The 24,237-nt window shown below is 39.9% G+C and overlaps 3 protein-coding genes and 1 long non-coding RNA gene across 5 annotated transcripts in view; 1 reads left to right on the top strand and 3 right to left on the bottom strand.

Moving 5' to 3' along the window:
- The window catches only part of guca1d (guanylate cyclase activator 1d), a 14,599-nt gene extending 12,263 nt beyond the window's left edge, over positions 1-2,336 (bottom strand). The window contains exon 1 of the mRNA XM_050039550.1: positions 2,102-2,336. Coding sequence (XP_049895507.1) covers positions 2,102-2,296 — 195 coding nt within the window. The 5' untranslated portion in view covers positions 2,297-2,336. The remainder of the gene's footprint in view (positions 1-2,101) is intronic.
- Positions 1-24,237, bottom strand: part of LOC126386816 (stromal interaction molecule 1-like) — a 188,498-nt gene that overhangs the window by 106,746 nt on the left and 57,515 nt on the right. The window lies entirely within an intron of this gene.
- dub (duboraya) lies at positions 8,769-21,426 on the bottom strand. Of its 2 annotated transcripts, none has more exons than XM_050039512.1 (7): positions 21,302-21,426; positions 15,100-15,189; positions 13,651-13,719; positions 13,411-13,479; positions 13,070-13,321; positions 11,098-11,550; positions 8,769-9,559 (listed from the first exon to the last, which is right to left on the bottom strand). In XM_050039512.1, exons 1-7 carry the CDS (start codon positions 21,305-21,307, stop codon positions 9,533-9,535), a joined length of 966 nt encoding a protein of 321 aa, XP_049895469.1. In that variant the 5' UTR covers positions 21,308-21,426; the 3' UTR covers positions 8,769-9,532. The 2 variants fall into 2 exon arrangements, with proteins under 2 accessions (XP_049895469.1, XP_049895463.1); XM_050039506.1 differs by having other exon boundaries at positions 13,411-13,482; positions 21,302-21,425.
- LOC126386980 (uncharacterized) overlaps positions 23,220-24,237 on the top strand; it is a 4,299-nt gene continuing 3,281 nt past the window's right edge. The window contains exon 1 of the long non-coding RNA XR_007569574.1: positions 23,220-23,671. This is a non-coding gene — a long non-coding RNA (uncharacterized LOC126386980). The remainder of the gene's footprint in view (positions 23,672-24,237) is intronic.

The raw sequence follows: 24,237 nt of genomic DNA on the forward strand, positions 1-24,237 counted from the left end.
CAAGATGTACCACTGAGCGCCACAGGAAATCATTCCTGCCTGTGGCCATCAAACTGTACAACTCCTCCCTCTGAGTGGCCCTGAGACTTTTTCACACACTGCAATAATTTAATTTAACTTGTGCAATAACCCCATTCACCCTGACTGTATATATTCTGTTGTGACTGTATATATTCTGTTTGTGTAAACAATCTTGTTCAGTTTACAATATATATATGTATATATATATTTTATATTTACGTTTATGTTTGTTAATAATTCCTTTTTATTTAACTATATATTTGTTAATACTACTGTTTAAATTTCTTATATTTTCACGTATCTTTCCTCTCTTGCAAGGAGCACCTGTAACATAAATAATTTCCCCTCGGGGATCAATAAAGTATTTCTGATTCTGATTCTGATAAAGGGGGGTACTTAGTGAGTGGGTGGAGCGTGTCAAGTGGCATCTACATAAGTACCAGGACCAAACGTTTGTCAGCACAACATTGTTTATATAAATGTCTTCTAAACTACTGAGTCCACTATTAAAGTATTCAAAGTTTCATGTATTTAAAGTATCAGCACAGCTGATACTTGAGTACTTTTACTACTGATACTTTAACTACATGAAGCTGAAAATACTTGATTAATTTTGTAGAAACATAATTTAAAGGTCTGGAGCTGGGCCAGAAAGCTCGCGACTTCGTTCCCTACCTCTCGAACAAACTTTCTTTGTTTTCTATTAGATATCAAAAACTCAAATACTCCGAGGTCAAAAAATCACTGGAGACACGTAGAATCAGGTACAACAGAGTTTAATGTGCACGCAGGCATCAGCACATCAACTCAATGAGTCAAGCTCCGGAGCAAGACTGGAATTTCTTTGTCTATGCACTCGCTTTTATTGTGAATATTTCTGCTGAGTTGCCTTTTTTCTTTAACCCTACCCACTTGGGCTGAACATAACGGTGTCACGGCTTCTCCGTTCTTCCCCTGAAGCCAGCCTATTTACTTGCACTCGTACATAATAGTATCCCCACTCTCCTTTTCTCCCTTGGAGCCAATTTCACCGTGTAATGTTTTTTTGGGCAGTCTAGGCCTGCCTCCTATTACCAGTCATATCAGGCCAATCTGGAATTCCCCTAACTTTCCACCAATATTTCTGTGCCCATCCTCATGCTATTTTTAAAAAAAAATGATGCACAGTGAACCCTAGGTACTTCTCCACCACAATGCTTAAGTGCTCAGTGAGTGTATGTGTGTGTCATAGGAATACATGAAATAATAAACCAGTGTGTGACTTGTCAGTGCACAGAGTACATTGCTTCAATACGTATCTTTAAAGGTCAACTTAAAGGTTCAGTATAAACACTACAGTAAATCAGTACATTACACTACAATTTTACTACTGATACTTAAACTACATGAAGCTGAGTGTACTTGATGATTTTTACTACTGATACTTTAACTACATGAAGCTGAAAATACTTGATTACTTTTACTACTGATACTTTAACTACATGAAGCTGAGTATACTTGATTACTTTTACTACTGATACTTTAACTACATGAAGCTGAGTATACTTGATTACTTTTACTATTGATACTTTAACTACATGAAGCTGAGTATACTTGATCACTTTTACTACTGATACTTTTACTACATGAAGCTGAGAGTACTTAAGTACTTTTACTACTGATACTTAAATAAAATTTTTAATGCAGGACTTCAGGAATTCAGTTTTTGTTTGTAGACTAGTACTGCAGTTTTTACTGAGCATATTTGAATACTTCCTCTACCATGGTCAATTGCTACAAGTATGAAGTAGCACAAAGTAGAAATACTTGAGTTAAGTTTGATTACTGCAAAATATTTAATTTACTTTAAAACAGACTGAAATATTCATACTTGATTTTTTCACCTTTTATTAAAAAAAACTTAAATTTCAGACTTTCTTCCTCTTGATGATGACGTTTCAGAACCTGATCACGTTTATCGAGGTCCCACTGAGGCTCAGACCAGACTGGTTCTGGTCCAGTGAAATCAGTAGACAAACAGGGGCAAAGATTCAAACTGTGGAACCTCACTGTGTGAAGCGTGTGCTGGTGTGAAGCTCACCCCATCCATGTCAAAGGTGAAGAAGACCTGGTCCACATAGCTGTTGGCGTTCTCCGTCATGCCCTTCAGGCCCAGGATGGCCTTCAGCTCGAACAGCGTGATGAGGCCCGACGGAGACTCCCTCATGAACTTGTTGTACCAGTGGTGCATGTCCTCCGCCAGGATGTCGTCCAGGTTTGAGCCGTGGTTCCCCATTGGTCCGGTCCGACGGGAGCACCGAGGCAAAGAAAAACCTCAACAGAAGAAAGTATGAGGGATTCTCACCCTGAAGGAGACGCTTCTAGAAAAAGAGATGAAACCAGCGAGAGCTGCAGTGATCCTCTGCAGGTGGATGTTTGAGGAACAACAATGAGAGCTTTATGGAGACAACTGAAAGAGTAAGAAAGGTTGGAAATCCGTGGTGTCCGCGGCAGGTTTCAGCTGCACAACGGTCAAGCCGGCCGACATCCAGGCTGCAGTGACTCTGCAGGCAGAGAGCAAACCTCAGGACTCTCTAACCCTCTTAGGTCCCGCAGGAAAAAAATCAAGGAAGCACTCAAAATAACTCCCTAATGAGATCAGGCCGCCCGGCCGCAGGGCTCTGCTGCCGTTAGAGGCCGAGCCAAGAGGCTTTACCTGCCGAGTTCAGGTGAGGGAGCGGGGCTGGCCCTGGAAGCAGGATGGTTATATAACAGACTCACCTCGGTGTCCTGGTTCAGACAGAGAGGTTCCCTGATGGGATACCCAGGCAGGACGTTTCCACCCGAGGACAGGCAGATGGGTCAGGTCATGTGTGGACACCTTACAGGCTGGACTGAGGGCTTCAGTAACAGATGCACCAAACAGATGTGGAAAGTAACCAAGTAAAAGTACTGTGCCTAAGTACCATTATGAGATAGTGGTACTTCATTCATCATGAGAAACAGAAGTGCTTGTTTTAAAATAAACCTCCAATCATAGTCGCTCTTGAGCTCTGGTCCACTGATGGAGGATTTATGTCTTTGTTCTCTAAATTGAAGAAGTAGGTCTTAAGGCTTTAGGCGACTAAAGCAGTGTTCATTTTGACAGCTATTTAGATTTAGTCTCAGTCCTGAGACGAAAATGTTTATTAGTTTAGTCACATTTTAGTCGTTTTTACCATTCATAGTTTTAGTCTGAAAAATCAAGACATTTTAATCAACTTTTTATCCTGATGTTTTCTATCTGTGTTTTAAACTAATCCAGTGAGGCTAATTTGATTAGAAATATATAATCCAGGTGACAGGTTTAGCCCTGATCACACAGGATGCTGGAGCTGCCTTTTTGTAATTGATTTTAATGAGAATGAAACTGAAAAAACTTCAACTCAGAGCAGAAAAACGCCCCACATCATCTCCGCCTTTTCCCTTTTGTCCAATGGGATCATTTTAGAGGCAGGCCTTCTGTGGTGGTCATGACAACAAGTTTACAGTTGGTAAACAATGGAGGAGAAACTGGTGGTAGCGGTTGCTGGATATGAAAGTCTTTAAAAAGCCAGCAGCACTCAAGTGTCCATCAAACTTTCTTGTTTATTTTACTTGAGTGCTGCTGGCTTTTTAAAGACTTTCATATCATTAACAGAGCCGTGCACCTCCACAGTTTTTTATCTCTGAGAGTGCTCGTATTTTCCACTGTTTGTAGCGGTTGCTGGATATCCAGAGCAGCCTCAAAACGTATTCTGTGTGACAGGTTTAAGGGCTGATTTACGAGCACACACTTACTGATCATCATTTGAAAAGCTCAACATCTCTCTATGCTCTCAACAAATAACTAATGTGAGCCAACTAGGATTTGTCCCCAGGTTCATTGTAAACTCTGACTTATCCATGTGACTGTTAAGAAGCAGAAACATAACTTCTTTCTTCATGTGCAACATGTTAGTCTGGAGGTTTAAACTGGTGTCCTCTCACAGAGTTGGTGATTCAAACTAAACTTTCATCTCTGTCAGAGAAAACTGATCTGAGTTCAGACTGTTTACTTACAGTACAGCTACAATCACAGATAACTGAGCCTCCTACCTGCCTGTCAAACACCATCAACCCACAAACCTTCTCCAGTCCGTACTGAGTGGAGTCCTGCGGGGTCAAGCTGTGAAGTCCGGCAGCTGCTGGCTGCGAGTGGAGCTAGCTGCTAACAGCCACCGCTGCAAATAACAAATTCCACAAATCCATTCAGCAGCTCCACCATCCACAGTCAGACACACACGGCTGATTATTTACTGCTGAATTACAGCTCACAACTCGCACCAACCCAAACATCCTGGTGCAGACTATTTACTGGAGTTTACCAGCCTGTGGCTCATGCTGCAGCTGAAGATCATTACAGACACGGCCATTCTCTGCTTTCAATGTCTGATAGTCCACCACTAACATTTTTATCATGTCTCGTCAACAAAAATGAAACATAGATTTTGTCTAAGTTTTTATTATCAGGAGCTATTTTTAGCTCTTGATACAAAAACACGATACACAACCACAAAGAGAGGCAACATGGCTACAACAACACACAAAACTACAAAAAGATGCAAAATATTCAAAAAGAGACAAAATGATCACAGACACCTAAACTGACTGCAAAGAGACAGAAAACAACCACACAGGGATGCAAACCAGATACAAAGATACAAAAGGACTATAAAGAGATGCAAAATGACCTCAGAGACACAAACCAACTACAAAGAGATTATCACAGAGACACAAACGGACTACATCTGACAACAACCTTTTAGATTTCTGTCGAGGGGCCCGTGGTTTCATAATCTCCCCATGGCTGTAGGATATTTGGAGCTACAAACAGCTGCTATTTATTGATATTATTTTATATTTTAATATTGTAAATGGTTTATTAAGTGATCATTTATTACAGTGAATAAACAATTTAACTATTTATCATGTACAGTTTATTATTCTCAAGAAGTAGGGCTTTAAAACACCTTTATTACTCATCTTTACAAATGTGCCCCTTCTTTAAAACTACTTTGAATTCTTTAAATCACTTTCAGGTTGTCCATAAATGTGTCCATTGAGGACAGTCTGAAGTCCTCAGCGGTCCTTGCACCTAAAATCAGAGCCAGATTTGAGCATCAGCGACTTTACTGGGAAACAATGTCGGAGTGTGTTAATCAGATCAGACCGTCAGCATCTCGTCAGGTTAAATTAGAGCTGAGCTTTTATTAGACTCTACTGTGGAAAACTCACTTTAATGACTCAGAAAGTTAAGGACGTTTCCATTGTTTAAGGAAGATAAAATACTCTGTTACTGTTCTTCTACAGTAAAAGTATGTTGTATAATTAGTAAACTGTGAAGTATTAAAAGTATAACTAGGATTAACACCTCGCAGTTGTATGACTCCACCCACCAGTGAAAACATGGATGCTTCACACACAGATGATCCATACAATCAGCACAGTTTCAAAGATTAGAGTCACCAATTCAGTATCTGACCAAATGTCTCCCCTTCTGTTCCTGAGATATGACGTTAAAACAGGATGATGTCACAGTGAAGCTGACCTTTGACCTTTTGGATATAAAATGGCATCACTTCATTATTTTATCCTGTTAGACATTTGTCTAAAGTTCTGTCATAATTAATTATTGAGTTATTGAGTTATGGCCAAAAACATGTGAGGTCACAGTGACCTTGACTTTCAACCACCAAACTCTAATCTATTTATTGTTGAGACCGAGTGGATGTGGAAATGTGGAATTTAAGGAAACTCCCTCAAGGCCTTACTGAAATATTGCATTCACGAGAATGAGACAGACAAGATCACAGTGACCTTGAACATTGACCTATAACTACCAAAGTCTAATCTGTTCATTGTTGAGTCGAAGTGGACATTTGTGCCAAATTTGAAGAAATTAAGATATGGCATTCACAAGAATGGGACAGACAGACAACCTGAAAACATAAAGCCTCTCACCATGGCTGTCACCGGAGGCGGAGCCATGAAAACTGTCTCCTGTGGCTGTTGTTCTATTATATATGACATCATCAGATGATTCTGACTCGTGCATCAATGTGAAAGCAGCCTTTACTGTTGTAGTTGTTTGAGGTGGAGCTAATTTAAACTATAAGGTACTTATTATTATCAGTATGGTTCCATCTGCTGATTATTTTCTCTACATTGTGTTAATACACCTGCATTTGTTAACATTATGACAAATACATTACATTATTAACACAATTATTGATACATTGGAAATATTAATATTATTACAAAGAAATTACAACTATTGCTATTATTATTTATACATGACAGTGATAAACATTTTTACTAATACATTATGATTATTAACATTATTACATAATATTGCAATCATTTATACGATTACAAATACATTACCATTATTAACAATATTACTGATACATTTCAGTTATTAACACTGACTAATACATTGCAATCATTAACACGATTACAAATACATTCCCACTATTAACACTATTACGTATTATTAAGAAATTAAATTACTAACATTATTGCTAATATATAACATTTGTTAACATTATTACAAATACATTACAGTTATTAAAACTATTACTGATACATTTCAATTATTTATATTATTACTGATACATTTCAATTAACACTATTACTGATATATTACAATTTTTAACATTACTACAAATACATTACAGTTATTAACTCGATTACAAATACATGACAGCTATTGCCGTCATTACTAATACACTGCAGTTATTAACATTATTACAATTATTAACACTATTAGTGCTACATTTCAATTATTTATATTACTGACACATTTTGATTATGAATTCATGACAACTATAATGTCATTACTAATAAATAACAGTGACCGACATGATTACTAATACATTTCAGTTATTAACATTATGACTAAAACATTACAACTATTACCATTATTACTAAAACGTAACAGTGATTAACATAGTTACAAATACATTTCAATATTAACATTATTACAAATACATTAAAACTATTACAGTTATACATTACAATTATTAACACTTATATTGATACATTAAAATGCATGGCAACTCTTACCATTGTTACTAATACATCACAGTTATTAATACAATTATGGATAATTTCAATTATTAACACTATTACAAATTTACAATTATTAATACTATTACTAATACATTACAAATATTAATTATTTTACAAAAACATGACAGCCATTACATCATTACTAATACATTACATTTATAAACATTTTTTTAAACATACAATTAATAACACTATTACAAATACATTACAACTATTACCATTATTACTAACACATAATAGCTATTAATATAATTACTAACATATTACAATTATTACCATTTTTACTAATGTATTTCAGTTATGAACATTATTATAAATAAATTACAATTATTAACACTTACTGATACATTACAATTATTAACACTATGACGAATACATTATTGTTATTAACATTATTACTGATACATTTTACAAGAAAGAAATTGTTTCATTTTGTTTTGTTTCATATTTCTGTCATGTTGATGTTTAACATGTTGGTGTTTAACATGTTGATGTTTACCATGTTACCAGCTTAGCTTTATATGTTAGCATGCTAACATTTGCTAATGAGCCTTTTTTCCTGCAGCAATTTTTTCTGGGGCTTAGTCTCTGTGACCTTTGACCTTTTACCAGTGAAGAAACATGTTATCAGTCCCCGTCTCCATCACAGTGTGCGAAAACCTGACTCTTATGCAGGAGCCCTGAACACCTGTTATACACCCGTGATCTTCCAGCATGCCTCTGGGCTCCAGGTTTGTGGGTATTGGCAGCGAATCTTCAGTCTCCAGAGCGATTTGTTGATCTGTGTTATTTCGGGCAGCAGAGAGACTGGATGTGGGTGTATCAGAGGATCAAACAGATTATCCAGAATAAGATTTAAAGACAGCGAGGAGCAGCAGCCAGGTTTCCTCCTCATGCTTTCTCCTGTTAGACTTGTGTTTTCCAGGTACGAGTCCTCAGCAGATTAACAGTCATTGAGTCGTGTGGAGACCTGCCAGCTGTGGAAAGTTCTGTCATCAGCACTGAGCTGTAAGTAGAGTTTCACCTCTCCTTTTTGTCTCAGTGTCTCATTTATTATGTCAAGATAACAATACAGAAGTGACCCAAAGAACAGAACCTATCTCCACCACCAAAAACTACAAATAATTTATTAACTAAACCTTGTGGGTCTGTCCAAAGTTGTTTAATGTCTCTTTGTAGTTGTTTAATACCCCTGTTGAGGTTATTTAATGCCTCTTTGTGGTTGTTTTGTGTCTCTTTATGTCTGTTTAATGCCTCCTTGTGTTAATTTATAGCCTCTATGTTGCCATTTTGATTCCCATTGTCCCTCTTTTTTGTTAAATGCGTCTTTGTGGTAGTTTTGAGTCTCAATTTAAATCTTGTCACTCAAATGTTGTATTTGTTTGTTACCTTATTTTTTTTATTTTTGCTACCTCATACATCTTCCTCACTGCATACCAGAGGGACAGTTTGTACATTTAACTCCACTTCATTTATCTGACAGCTGCAGTTACTTTGCGGATTAATATTTTATAAACAAAGGGATGTTTTCACTGAAGTCAAAGATTTGAATAATTCTTCCAGCTCTATCAGTGCTGAATATAAGACAGGAAAAAAATAAGAGAAACAGAACATTAAAGAGCAGATAAACATTCATGTAGCCAAAATATGCATTTTAATATCAGTTTCAAACTTAAAGGCACAATATGATGTCCCAGGTTTAAAGACTTTACAACAGATTTTAGAGTTTCTGTAGCTGCTGCGTCTTTGTACAGTTTTGAAACAATTAAAATACTGTGGTTGGTAAAGTAGTATTTTATGAATGTTTGGAGTAAGGCTTCAGGTTTTTCCTCTTCACACACAAATTATTTCAACACAAACATGGATCTTATTTTGACACTTTGCATTTTGTTGCACAACTCACAATAAACGCACAGACACCAAATCACTCGTTGTCATCATCATCATCATCATCATCATCATCATCATCAGTCACAGCTCTGGAGGCACCGAACATCAAGAAAACATAATAATGAAAACAACAAAATCACATTTTATAAAAAGATACAAACGCAGCGCTGCAGTGTAAAAAGGCTTTGAGTCGAGGAAAAACAGATTCACATCAATCGTTGTCGGGAGTTTTCTCGTCCTTCGTGCTGAATTAAAGCTGGACCTTCAGTTAAAGTCCAAATTACATCAGCTACAAACTCGAGAGAAAAAAGTCAGTCGGCTTCCTCGCGTCGTCGTCACCATATCGGAGATAAAAGAAACTGTGGTGACAGAGTCTCATGAATATTCGTCTGCATGGTCTCTCAGACAGGCCTTTTCCGTCAGGCCTCCCAGCTGCAGGGTCTCCCTTCCAGCCCCCCAGGGGCTCATCACGGCTGCAGTGGTCCAACTCAAACGGACATCTGTTTTTTCATCAGCCCGAACTCTGACTCGTCTCCTCCTGTGGGAGAAAGAAAACACTGTAATCTGGAAAAACAGATGTTTCTGTCCACTTGTTGTTCACTCTTTAAACTAAGCTTGTGATCACACAGTTTGATAGTTCCACATCCAGCAGCCACAGATCAGCACGATGATTCTTCAGGAGTCTCTGTGTTTGTGTCACCTGATGAATGTCAGTCCGATATTCTCTCTCTTCTAGCCCAGGTTTTGGTCTCCACTAACTCCTGAGAGAAATGTCTGTCTCTTTAGCTAAGTGCTCCACTATGTTCAGCAGCTAGACTCTAAAGCAGCATTTATACTTGTGTGTCAGCTCTATGCAGACCCTACACTGTAGCCTATACTGTTAGAGCATTTATACTTGTGCGGAGGTGTGTCTGTGTCACTCTGCAGTTACACCTCCAAAACACTAGTCGGTGGAAGTGGTTTCTGTGAAGTGCTGTTAAGTTTAGTTGATTCAAAACACACATTAAACACATATTAAACACACATTAAACACACATTAAACATGGCTTAATAGAGACAGTTTCAAACACAAATCAGCTTCACTATAACTCGCAGCATTCACAGACAAACACTTGTCTTTATCTGGACACATTTTCCAAACAAATACAACATGCTAACGTTATTAGCACAAGCCTATGGCATTTTACATTGTATAACTTAGCCTAGCAGCTAGCAGACTTTTCCTCTGCTCATCTGAAGCCAGGATAAATCAACACAAGACTTAAAATGCTTTTTTGTGGAAGCTTTATTGTCTTTACAATTTATTGTTTCTTATCTGTGAAATTAAAGTAAATCAAAGCTTTGTTTCCACTGAGGGAAATGGTTTCAGCTTACAGAGACAGACAGGAGGTCTGCGTCACTGTAACGTGTAGTTACATTTCTGGGGAGGTGCACGTCAGGCAGGTTTCATGTGTAGTTGCTAACTACACGTCGCCGCAACGTACTGTTCACTAACAGTAAAAGGGTTTATGGAGCTGGTCCTTGTATACGGAGATTACCATGTTCACTGCCATGTTTCTACAGTAGCCCAGAAGAGACATTCATGTTTTCACGTTCGGTCACTGTAGTTAACAGCCCCTCTGCAACCATCAGCGTCAGAAAAACAGTGATTTTTTAAACATGAAACGTCTTTATTCAGAGTTATTACTGGTTTAAATCAGCTGCTCTGTTTGTTCTGGAGAGGAAGAGACTTCTGTGGATAATTCAGCTCCCAGTAAAAACCTGAACAATGAACACTGAGGGAATCTAACCTGGAGAAGTTTCAGCTGGTTGTAATCTGTAATTCTCACCACTAGATGTCACTAAATCTGACACACTGGGTCTTTAAATGAGCCCAAACAGACTGCCTGCAAAACCAGAGGCAAAGTGAAAACAAAGCAGATTAGTGAGTGTGACGTGACTTGGATCAGAAAACTAAAATATCATCAAATATAAGAGAATGTAAAGTTTAAACAAAGCTCTGGTTCTCTGCACGAACACATTTAAGAACATTACATAAAAGTTGTGTATTTATTGTGTAATTCATATAGAAGTCACCTCGCTCTTGTCTTCTTCTTCTTTGCTGTCTTTGTTTGTTGCTTCCTCAGCTGACTCTTCTTTCTGTTTGTCTGCAGAGTTTTTATCCTGACCTTCCTCCTGCTCCTCCTCCTCCTTTCCTCCTGATGAAGATCCGTCTCCTTCCCCTCCTCCCGTTGATCCCTCCTCCTCCTCCTCCTTCTTCTTCTCTTCTTCTCCTCCGGGCTCAGTGCTGATCTTTGGCTCACCTTCTTCGTGGGATTCATTTTTTTCAGAACCTGCTGAAGTACCTGTGTTGTCCTCCTCCTCTCCTCCTCCTCCTCCTCCTCCTCCCGTTGTTTTGTCTTCTGGTTCGGTCGGAGAGCTCAGAGACACGTCCCCTCCCTCGATGGCGACGCCGGCGTCTTCTCCACTGCTGGACTTCCTGTGGCGGCGGGAAGGAGGACGTCGCCGGATGGAGTGGCGAGCTCTGCCCTGGAGTAGAACAATTAGGGAGCAGAGAAGGACAGGTGAGGTCATTGCGTTCAGACGCCTCTCCTTGATGATGTCAGCAGACATATGTAAAGACTCAAGTTTAAAGGCCTGCTGGGTGTTGGTGATAATAAACTGTTCATGATTAATAGTTACAAAGTTTATTGACTCTAAAGGATTAATGCCAGATAAGAAACAGTTGTTTCACATCTCTTTGTGTTAGTTTTGTATCTGTTGTCATTTTGCATCTCTTTGCAATGTCCCCTCAGACAGTCTTAATTGCTAACACAAACAAATTGCTAGCTAACGTAGCAAAATACTGAGGACAGTTTTTTGCTACGTTAGCTAGCAATTTGTTAATGTGTAATTCGTGATGTGATGTAATCCATCAAGTGTGTCTCAAATCGCATACTTTTGTTAGTAGTACTATGTACACTAGGTACTTCTTGCGATAGTGTCGTCTCTCACTGCTGTTTTGCACTTACTGGAAGTGACAACAATTTATTCGCCTCTTATTCTATGTTGTCTTTTTAAGCAGACATTGCCACAGACAGTGAAGCATTATTGCCAACATTTGACCTTTATCTTCGCCCACACATAAACCAAACTTACGCCACAATGTCAGTGCTGATTAAAATGTGCTGCTGTAGCTAGAAGCGAGTTCACTAGCAAGCTAACGTTGGCACTCCCATTATTGTTGGTGGTACCAAATCATTTCAGGTGAAAAAAACATTACTGACGGCTTCTATTCAATAACAGTTTTGGTACTTAGTGCAAAAAACGTGTAACTAGCAGGCTCCTTGTTGCCGCGATTTCAACAACTGCGAAGTTTGCTTCGTCACAAAGATAGTGACAGTTGAGGGTGAGAAGTGTCCGTCATTCTACACTCAACTTTTGGACTGTTTTGAGTGCACCACTAGAACACTGTATTTTCCTGTACGATGCAGCGTGAACGCACCTAGCGCACATGTGCACTTAAATTATGAAGTGATGTGACTGATCTGGCTGGTAAATTACAAAGCTTGTCATTTGCAAAAAACTTTCTCAGCAAATTTTACAAAGCAACCAACTGCAGATCAGTACAGTGTAGCTTAGGTGCAGCTAGCTGGCTAACCTTAGCTTACTTGCTTGCTAATGTTATTGCTAGCAAAACACTATCTGAGTGGATATGTCAGTAGGCTAGCTTGCTAAATTATTTCACCAGCTAATGTGATCCATGATGATAAGTGCTTTCCACTAGCCAGAGGCAATGCAAGGGTGTCCAACGTGCTAACAGTAACCTGAGCTAATGTTTTTTAAAGATATTTTTTGGGCTTTAATTGATAGGACAGTTAAGTGTGAAAGGGGGAGAGAGAGGGGGGATGACATGCAGGAAAGGGCCACAGGCTGGACTTGAACCTGGGCCACTGCGGCAACAGCCTTGTACATGGGGCGCCTGCTCTATCCACTATGCCACCGACGCCCCGACCTGAGCTAATGTTAGCCATTGGTTGCTTTGTCGACCAATGAAAACAGAACAGACCTTGATGTTGTCGTTTGACAAGATGGATCCCTCTGCCACGGTGGGAGGGGCTTCAAAGGAGACGGGGCCTTCCTCCTCAGTTAACGGAGGGACGGCGGCAACAGGGCTGGAGGGGGTGGCGGTGGATGAGGTGGTATCTGCGGTAACCGGGGCGGAGGCGGGGGAAGGCGGGGTGAAGGCGGGCGGCAGCAGCCTGAAGCCAGGGCTCTTTGGAGAGGGCTGCAGGGCCGAGGGAGACAGAGCCAGGTTGGCCTTCACAGAGAGACAGAGAGTGATGTCACAGTGATGTCACAGCGATGTCACAGCGATGTCACAGAGCAGCAGAGGTCACCTGGACTCACCTGGAGCTTCTCGATCAGAGCAGAGTTCCTCTTGGCTTTGGCAGGTAGAGGAGAGGTGACATCTTGAGGCTGCTAACACACACACACACACACACACACACACACACACACACACACACACACACACACACACAAGACTCTGTTATTAATATTGTTCAGTTAAAGATTTATTCTATATATATGTACAGTATACTTAAAACAATGTCCCCTCAGACAGTCATGTGTCTGTCTCTGTCTCACCTCCTGATCGTCTCCGTGGGGTTTGGGGATGTGTAAAGAGCGAGGAGGTCGTCGTCTGACCAGCTTCTCCTGGTAAACAAACACACAAACAAACAAACAAACAAGCAAACAAACATCAGTATTAAACGACTGACCTGTTACAGTGTCACAGCAGACTGACAGTCACCAACATGTTCTGGGCTCTCAGCTGTTTAAAACCAGTCACACACACACAGTGACACTTTGTTCCTGCAGGAAACTGATAAACTGACATTAACACAGTTAATTTGTCATGAGCTGTCAGTCATGTTGAAACACACGTTAACACTTGTCCTGACTTTGCCTCATTTCCTGTTTGTCTTCTTCAAAATCTGCCGTTAAAACACTGCAGCTCACTGACACATGACGGAGACATGTTGTTACAGTTATAGCTAAGAAAACAACATAATATTCAAAAAGATTATTATATTTATATAGATATACACACACACACACACACACACACATATATGTATGTATACATATATGTGTGTGTGATTCCAGTGTTACTTCACTTTCCATGCTGGTGCATTTAAGGACACTCTGACATCTCAGTTTTTACAGACAGATTTGAAATGTAATAGCAGAACGTCAGGGATGAGGGGGAGGGGGACAGTATATCAGTATTACACTGATATCATGATATGTGACTAGTAAGCTTTACATTGACATGTCAGTTACAGCAGCATCATAAAATAACAACCCCTTCAGATTCTTCTCCTTTTTTAGTATAAACACGTCCATTCTGAAAACGATCATCCATTTACAAAACAAATGATGAACAGCCCAAGATATCCTCAGAAACATATGTGCTTATTCAACAGAATGTCTCAGTTTTTCCACGTTCAGTTGACTCCTCACTTCAGAATCAGAATCAGAATCAAATTTATTGTCATTATACAAGTTGTACAGTGAAATTAGAGGCAATGCCATGAAGTGCTCATAAAAACACAGATAAGAAACAGAAAAAACAAACAGATCAAAACCAGACACGCTGCATTCAGTCAATCCACACATAAACTTGCACAGTTGAATAAACCAGAGTAACCAGTGTAATAATAAATAAATAAATATTACATGTGACTTTTTTCAAGCTACTGAAGACGCAGGTTAAGTCGTCCTCTGCCCTACAAACCACCAAATCTGAAGATTTGTTGGTCTTAAATTGCTCCTGAAAGCTCTCAGCCTTCACAAGTGCATCAATATCAGGTGTGAAAAATCATCCAGTGGGTCAGACTGGACCTTTTGGAGGGCCAGTTCTGGCCCCTGGGCCGTATGTTTGACACCCCTGCTCTAGATCCATTAGGGCCATTCAGTAATCAGTTCATGTTACTGTCAAGTCCGTACCGTCACCTTTTGACTGTGGTGTTGGGCCCGCCCCGTCAGATGTGTGTGTTTATGTGTTTTCTGATATACAGACGTTAAACTCACCGCTTCATTTCCTGCAGCATCATGTGGACGAGCCGAGTCTTTGAATCTTCCTGCAAGTTCAGCCACAGAGCGCCGGGACGGAGCCTCCTCCTGAGGGAAGGACACAGGATGTCAGGTAAAAACTGACAACACTGAGTTCTTTCAGGTGTTTGTGCCGGGCGGCAGCACATTGATCTGAGTGCATTATTTCACATGTACAGTATTTTGTAGTAAAAAGACGATTATCTTGAATGTTTTAGAGAAATGATAAAAGCAGTTTGAGCAGGTGAAAGCAGAGATTGACACACAGAGGGAAATAAAGGATATGATGGATATGTAGATTAATTTTAAAGTGCAGGTTTGTTTTCTTTATTTCTCTGAATCATGGAATCTCTCACACTCTAACTCCTGCTGCTGTGATCACTAATGTCCTGATACTTTAACCACCACTCATACCAGTACTACGACCACACTATTGTTGCCACTGCGGGTGCTTGTCCCGCCCTGTGCTGCAGGGTACTTCCTGTCTGTGGTGGCATCTCAGCAGCACTGTGACCATGTTAGGAAGGAAATGTGAGTGTTATCATCAGTGAGGCAGCTGCTCATTAGAGACACAGCTCGGAGACAACATGACAACGTGCCTCACATGTTTTCTGTTTGATCTAACACATCATGATGTGAGAAGAGTCGAGGCAGAGCTCGAACGTTAACAAACACTAACTGCTGCTAAAAGCAGGAACATCTCCCTCTGACATGTCTGTGTCTACACCTGTTCAACAAACAGTCAGACACAGTTTGATGCAGCTAAGCTAACAGTCCTCCTGCTGCCTGTCTCTGCTAAGCTAAGCTAAACCTGTGTTTATATAAAGCTGGTTAACTACAAACAACTATAACAAGAGCTAGCTCCAAACAGTTTGCATGATGATATTGGATATGACACAAAAGGACCTAAAACCTTAACCTCGAAGAGACAACATGCAGGGAGTCACAACAATCTCACAAACATGCAGAACTACTTCAGAGAGATGCAAACTGCAAACTAAAGCTAAATGTCCAATGTCCACAAAGAGACACAAAATGACAACAGAGAAGCAAACGACCACCGATTAATCACAGATATGACCACAGCTACACAAAGTGACTGCAAAGAGATGCAAAATAACCAAAAGAGACACAAAACTACTATAGAGAGAAGCAACATGACTGCAAACAGACAGAAAACAGCCACAGAGATGCAAAATGACAGCAAAAGGGTGAAAAACAGCCACAAAAAGGAGACTATCCGAGGTGGATTTGCATCTCTGTGGTTATTTAACCACAGAGATGCAAATCCACCTCGGATACACAACATGACATCAAAGAGTTGCAAAAACACCAAATAGGAGACACAAAACAACTACAAAGACTCACAAAACTGTCATAAAGACACCAACAATTACAAGAGGTGCAAAATGAGAACTAAGAGACTCAAAACTGCAAAAAAGAGACAAAAAACGACTACGAAGGAATGTGAAATGACCAAAAGAGACTATTTCTACAGAGAGAAGCAATATGAATGCAAACGGACAGAAAACTGCCACAGAGATGCAAAATGACTGTTAAGAGATGCAAAAACCAGCAAAAAGAGACAAACAGTTACTACAAAGAGACGTAAAATGACCACAAAGAGACACACAAGGACTGTAAAGGGATGCAAAACAAAAAAGAGATGGAGAACGACTACTGAGAGACATGAAACTGCCACAAAGTGACAAACAGCAACCACAGAGGGACGCAAAAACAACCTCAAAGAGATGCAAAATGACCAAAAAGAGACTCAAAACAGCCACAGAGAGAGGTGCAAAAGGGCCACAAAGACACAAACAATGACTACAAAGAGACGCTAAACGACACAATGAAAGTCAAATCAAACTTAAACAGACACAACACAACTACAAAGAAATGCAAGACGACCAAAAAAGACTCCCAAGATGACTGCAGAGATGCAGAACAACCACAAAGAGACACAAAACAAGTACAGGGAGATGCAAAAATGACTGCAAAAACAATAAAATGGCTACAGAGACAGAAAATTACCATAAGATGCTAAATGACCAAAAAGAGATGAAAACTGACACAAAGAGACAAACAATGACTGCAGAGAGACTCATGTAAACAGACTACAAAGAGATGTAAAACTACTACTAAGAGACATAAAACTGACACAAAGAGACAAACAGTGACCACAAAGAGACGATCAACGACCAGAAAGAGACTGAAAATGACCTCAAAGTGACACAGAGCTACTACTGCTGCTGTAAGTACTACAACTAATGCTACAGCTACAGCTGCCACCTGTCTTTATAGATGTGTTATAGGTAGACAGGGCCGTGATCCCTCACTGGCTTCCCACCAATGAAAACTGAAACATGTAAATCAGACAGAACTTTAGTTCAAAACTGTACCGTCAGTCTGAACATGAGGACAGTACAAGTCTATTAAAGGATCACACACACGCACACGCACACACACACACACACACCACAAACACACTGCACACACACACAGTGCACACACTCAGCTGTTGACGTGGGGTTGATCCACGTCCATTTCAGCTGAAGGTCTCACATTGCTGACATTCAACAGATAATGAAATCACATCGCCGGGAGGACACACACACACACACACACACACACACACACACACACACACACACACATTCCTTCCACAGTGTGTAGTTGACCTATAAACTGGAGGCAGAAACTGAAGAAAAAACAACCGTTAAACCACTTCCTCTTTCTGTGTGTGTGTGTGTGTGTGTGTGTGTGTGTGTGTGTTTTCATTCCTGTTATTTTTAAGAACAGCTTCTCTTCATACTTTTTAACATTAAATTATAAACTTCATATTAACGACACAGTTTGGGTTTCTGTAGTTGATGTCTTCAGATCAGTTTCAACCTTTAGATTAATTATCAATAAACACTGTTGTCTTTTTCTTAAACGACTACAGCTCCCATCAGGCGTTGATGCAGAAGCCCTTTTTAAACAGGAGTTGTGCAAATTTGCAGGAAAGCCCAATCAGTCTTTTTTCAGCATTGGCAGTATAAAAACAAAATCGGGGAGTGCAGCAAAATGCCGCCTACCTACTTTTGTTTATACAGAATGTGCCTTTTTCGGGGCAATGGGGGGCGTGAGCAAGTAACAAAACGTGTAGCTCAGCGTGTGACGTAAACAGTGACGTGGGAGGGAAGCCGCGGCTGATCAGTCCTTCGGCGATTCTCTCATAAGTCGGCCCGTTCTTCACCGTCCCCGTCATCTGACGGTTAATGGCCTCTTCGTTTGCGAGGACAAGGAGGGCGCGCAATTCCTTGTCTCCCCAGTTGCTCATCTTTACAGTGTCTGTCAGGTTTGTGTTTCCCTCTTGCTACTAGCTGCTCGCTAATTCCTGCTATCAGCTGTTTCCTGTTTATCCACCACCAGTGGCTCGCACGTGTGGCGTCATCAACAGCTCCTCCCACAAGTCATCAACAGCTCCTCCCGTTGCGGAAGGCCGCCTCGGTCTGTTTAAACTAAAAGGGTTTCACCAATATGTCTACCCTACGAGGCGGAAAATTGGGCACCTCGGATCAACTCGCCAATCCGGCTCTGTGTGTCTAAACGCTCGCAGCTTGCCGGCAAAACGGCCCAACATTCACTGAAAATCTGGCAGTGTAAAAGGGGCTAGTGATGATGATGATGATGATGATGATGATGATGACAACGAGGATCAGCTCCTGTTCTATTGGGCTATACTGTGTCGTCTCAAAAGCCCTATTCGGACGGGATTAGTTTAGGTACGTGGGGTTAAGTAATAATTACCAGAGATTTTAGTCCCGTCCGAATGTGCCATGTCAGTAATCATTACCGCACGATGTCAGTGAAGATTACCGCGACTTTTACCTTCTGTAAAAGGGTCCCTGACAATTACCTCAGGTAATACTAATCCCATGCGAATAGACCAGCAGTAAATATGTGTGTAGATATTTTGTCATATCCTGTTTACAAGTGGTTTTTCGCAGATTTTCAAGCATGGAGGCTCTTGAAGAAGCACTCAGTTTTGCACTTCACAGTCGGCCTGTGAAACCTCAGGTACTGTGGGCCTACGACTAACACGATTCAAGTGTGTTCGAGTGTGGTACGCACAGGAAGCAACGTCATACGCACATGACGACAGGAGGGGACGGCAGTGCATGAATGGATTTACCCCTCCCACTTGTGGTAGTTTTACTGATATTTCTTATCCCGTGCGAATTGGCCATTAATATTACTGACATACTGTGGTAAAGTGACATTACCCCACGTGCCCATGTAAAACTAATCCCGTCTGAATAGTGCTATAGAGAGGACAACAAAGATAAAACCTGTTAAACTAAAGAATCTAAACTCAAAGGTCCACATACTCGTTTTCCAGAGCTTTCAGACACTCAAATGATGGCACCTTCATGTTATTTATGTAGACTGATTAACCTAGATGTCCGTCTGTTAACAAGCAGATGCAAACTGATGAAACAAAGAACTTAGTGGATTTTATTTAATGTTGAAGTTTCCTCAAACTTAACAGCAATTTTGAAAAAGCACAATTAGCACAATGGTTGCAAAGATACACAAATGACCACAAAGAGACACAAAATGACTGTTAAAAGATTCAAACGCCTGTAAAGAGATGCAAAAACAACTACAAAGAGACGTGAAATGACCACAAAGACAGGCAAAATACCACACCAAGATGCAAAACAACCTCAAAGAGACTCAAACTGGCTGCAAAGAGATGCAAAACAGCCACACTGAAGTGCAAAATTTCCACAAAAAGACTCAAAACAACTTCAAAGAGACACAAACTGACCAAAAAGAAATGCAAAATGACTGCAAAGAGAATTTAAACAACACAAGGGGACTCAAAACAACCGTAAAATGATCCAAAACGACCTCAAAGACACATAAAACAACGTCAGACTCAATTTGACCATGAAGAGACTCTAAACTATCACAGAGACACGAAACAACGTTAGAGAGATGCAAAATGACCACAAAGAGAATTTAAACAACACGAAGAGACATAAAACGGCCACGAATTGATCATGGAGACACAAAATGACGGCAAAGAGAAGCAAAACAATCTCAAAGAGACTCAAAATGGCCGTAAAATGACACAAAACAACCACAAAGAGACGCAACACGCCACACTGATGTAAAAAAGTGTCACAAAGAGACTGACAGGTGTTTGTATTACTGCACCACAGACTTTAGTGAATGTGCTGTCAGTGACCTGCAGTAACCTCTAGAGGTCAGTGAGCACGCACACACACACACACACACACACACACACACACACACACACAGCATGTCATTTCACTTTAATTAACATCACAAAATTAAAACGTCTTTTCTTTGTTAAAAACAATAAAACTGCTTCATGAACACTTTTTTTTCACACATAAAATGAATAATTTTTAATCCTTTAGTTGAAATAACGTCACCAACGTGTTTTTACGTTCGTACTTCATATGTGGTCACACTCACACGTGTCCTCAAATATGTGGTGCATTTAAGTGCTGCTGGAAAGCTCCGACATCCGGCCTTCGATGGAGTTTGTGTAGAATTTAAAAAAGGGAAACAGGATCTGCTGATAAACATGATAGCTTATCAACACACTCTACTGTGTGTGTGTGTGTGTGTGTGTGTGTGTGTGTGTGTGTGTGTGCGCAGCAGATATTTCAGGGGCGAAACAGAGAAGTAATTTTAGTGTAATATTCATATTTATCTGTAGTTTTCTGAAATAAAATCAGCACTGTCCCGCTGCAGAAACACGACCGATGTGTCTTATCAAACGTCAGAACATGAATGTCGAACTCCAGCTGTAATAAACGACCTGTCGACACACCTCAAACACCACGGTGATGAAATCTGATGCAGAGTTTGATTTCCAGTCGCTCGCCGCGCTCTGCCAAACAGACGTTTTCCCCCAAAACAAATGAACAAATCTAACTTTGTTAAATCTAACCTGCAGATTTATTTATTTACATTTATATCACATTAATAAACAACAACAGAACTGAGCAGAAACATGATGAAGTCTGAGAGTGATGAGCAGCAGCTTCAGTGAACAGTTTGTGTTCTTTGATCTGACAGAAAACAACAACAACAACAACAACAACAACATGCAAACTGATCGTCAGCAGCAGAGAAACATTAGAAGAAGTTTTACCTCCATCCTGCTGGTCGTCTGTCAGCCGCCTCCTTTATGTCGAGTATGTGTCACAGAGGGAGCGCGGGGAGGCCTGCAGGGTAAATATAGAAGCAGAGTCACTACACACACACACACACACACACAGAGGGCGGCTCATGTTCTGTCACATGTTCATCATCATCATCTCTCTGCTGCTGCTGCTTCATGTTGATTCATAACGTCTGAGTTATGTGATTTATGTTCAACAGAAACCAGTTAGAGTGAGAACGCTGGAAACAAACTACACTGAGAGGAAGTAGGAGCATCAGTACACAAGGTAGTAAACAACCAGAGTAAATAACCAAACAGTCTGCAGCTCTGTGAGGCTTTGAGCTGAATGCTCATTACAGAAGAGAAAAAGTTACTTTATTATTAGAAATGTTTGGATAAATACAAAAATTAATAAATACACATCTAAGTAAATAAATAGTTAAAGAAATTATTTATTATTTACATTGTGGACATTCCTTTTTATTTACATATGCATTCATTTTACAAATATGTATTATTGTTATTGAGTATTTAATATTTTTAATTCCTAATTTTATTTGTACATGTATTTATTTATTTATTTATTTATTTACATATTCATTTAATTTCTGGTTTTATCTACATTTATCTATTTATTCATTTATTTATTCCTAATTTTATTTGTACATGTATTTATTTATTTATTTATTTATTTATGCACATATTTATTTAATTTCTGGTTTTATCTACATTTATCTATTCCTGTATTTATTTGTACATTTATTTATTTACATATTCATTTAATTTCTGGTTTTATCTACATTTATCTATTTATTCATTTATTTATTCCTATATTTATTTGTACATTTATTTATCTACGTATTTTTTCTGTTTTTATATATTTATACATTTATTTATTTATGTATTCATTTAATTTCTGTTTTATCTCCATTTATCTATTTATTTTTTTATTTATTTCTACATTTATTTATTGACATACGTATGTTGCAGGTTGGTTTTCATGGAAATAAAACAAAGATATCAACCTGAAACCTGCTGGACAGTCAGTGAAGTCATCGTCAGCGATGTGTTTAATTATGGGAAATATGGGGCACCTTGTCGCTCAGTGGGTGGAGTGGGCGGTGTCCTTGAAACAGCGGCTGTAGGTTCAGTTCCAGCCAGCGCCCTTTTCTGCAGGTCACATTAGCATGTTGTATTTGTTTGGAAAACGTGTCAGTGAATCTTGTGAGTTGTAATGAAGCCGAATTTTGTAACGTTACCTTTGTTAAATGTTGCTGTTGTTCCTGGCGTCATATTAGAGGAGGAAAAGTCTGCTAGCTGCTAGGCTAATTTATACAATGTAAAATGCCATAGGCTTGTGCTAATAATGTTAGCATGTTGTATTTGTGGGGAAAATGTGTCCAGATAAAGACAAGTGTTTGTCTGTGAATGCTGCGAGTTATAGTGAAGCTGATTTGTGTTTGAAACTGTCTCTATTAAGCCATGTTTAATGTGTGTTTAATGTGTGTTTAATGTGTGTTTTGAATCAACTAAACTTTACAGCACTTCACAGAAACCCTGCCACCAACTAGTGTTTTGGAGGTGTAACTGCAGAGTGACACAGACACACCACCGCACAAGTACAAATGTTCACAGCAGCGTAGGCTCTTCTGCACAAGTATAAATCCCGCTTCAGCCACCATGAGGCGGACACTCGACTCGCTGAGCTCGAGGTCGCCTCCAGAACTGACCTATAAAGTTAGAATGAAACGTCTCAGTTTGACCACAGTCGTCATGAGTTTTAATCGCACAGTGCAGGTGTTTCTGTTATTTTGTCCACCCCTCTGTGTGCGTGTGTAGGTGGTCTCACTCATGAGCAGTTTTATGTGTGTTTCAGATATAGTGATAATTCGGGTGAAGAGGAACCTGCAGCCTGTCGTTGCTCTGCAGCGTCTCCGTCTCCTCTGAGGGGAAGTTGAGTCACTCGAGTGGAGAAAATTTCAACTTTCATTTCTGCTTTTGTGTTTCTTCACTTCTGCCCCAAACCCAGCCTGACTCTGGTTGCATAAGGAGAAAATCAGAAAGTAACAAACTCCAGGGCGGAGCACAAACGAACACACCGCAACAATAACCACTGATTTCTCTGTGAGCGCAGAACTTTTGTTTCTGCAGCAGCATCCGCTCAGTGTTTAAGATTCTCACAGATAAACAGAAACAGGTGTTGATTTCAAAATGTTAAAATCCTCCTCTTCTCTTAGGTCTATCTCAGATCATCATCTGACCAATCAGCATAGGCGGTTTGTCCTCGGAGCAGAGACACAGGACGTGGTTGGAGGGGAGGAGCCGAGCCAACAGGAAGACAGGAGGAAACCTTATAAGGTGAAAATAATATGACAGGAAATGTGACCAGAAAGTTACGCAACAGACAACTGTCGACAACACACCTTCAAAAGTCACAAACCTGAATGGACACATTTCACACGTCTGCAGAGACACAAACATCTGGGACATTTTATTAGATTTAACTGATCTGTTTCCTTCTTGAAGTTTAAAGCAGTTTTTATTTTGGTGTCATTGAGACAAAAATCCCATAATAACCTTTGATCATATTGTAGCTCAAGTGCTCTGAGAGAAAACCAGACGTCAGCTCCTCCTCTAGTTTGAGGAAAGTTTGCCCAATCACAGATCATTTCAGAGAGACGGGCGTTCCTATTGGCTGTTGTACAGATACACCGTTCAGACGGTGAAAGTCTGATTCAGAGGACGATCCTGCAGAGAAAGTTCCAACATTAAAGGGAAATTTCGGTTTATTTCAACCTGTCTCCTATCGTCCTAAATTTGTTTCAAGTGACTAGTGACATAAAAATAATAGTTAGCATGTTAGCCGTTAGCCTAGATACAGCCGGGGCGCATAGTAGCGTCAGACCTGTTAAAACGTAAGTGAA

The sequence above is a fragment of the Epinephelus moara genome, chromosome 3, assembly GCF_006386435.1.
Source record: "Epinephelus moara isolate mb chromosome 3, YSFRI_EMoa_1.0, whole genome shotgun sequence".
Taxonomy (NCBI): Eukaryota; Metazoa; Chordata; class Actinopteri; order Perciformes; family Serranidae; genus Epinephelus; species Epinephelus moara.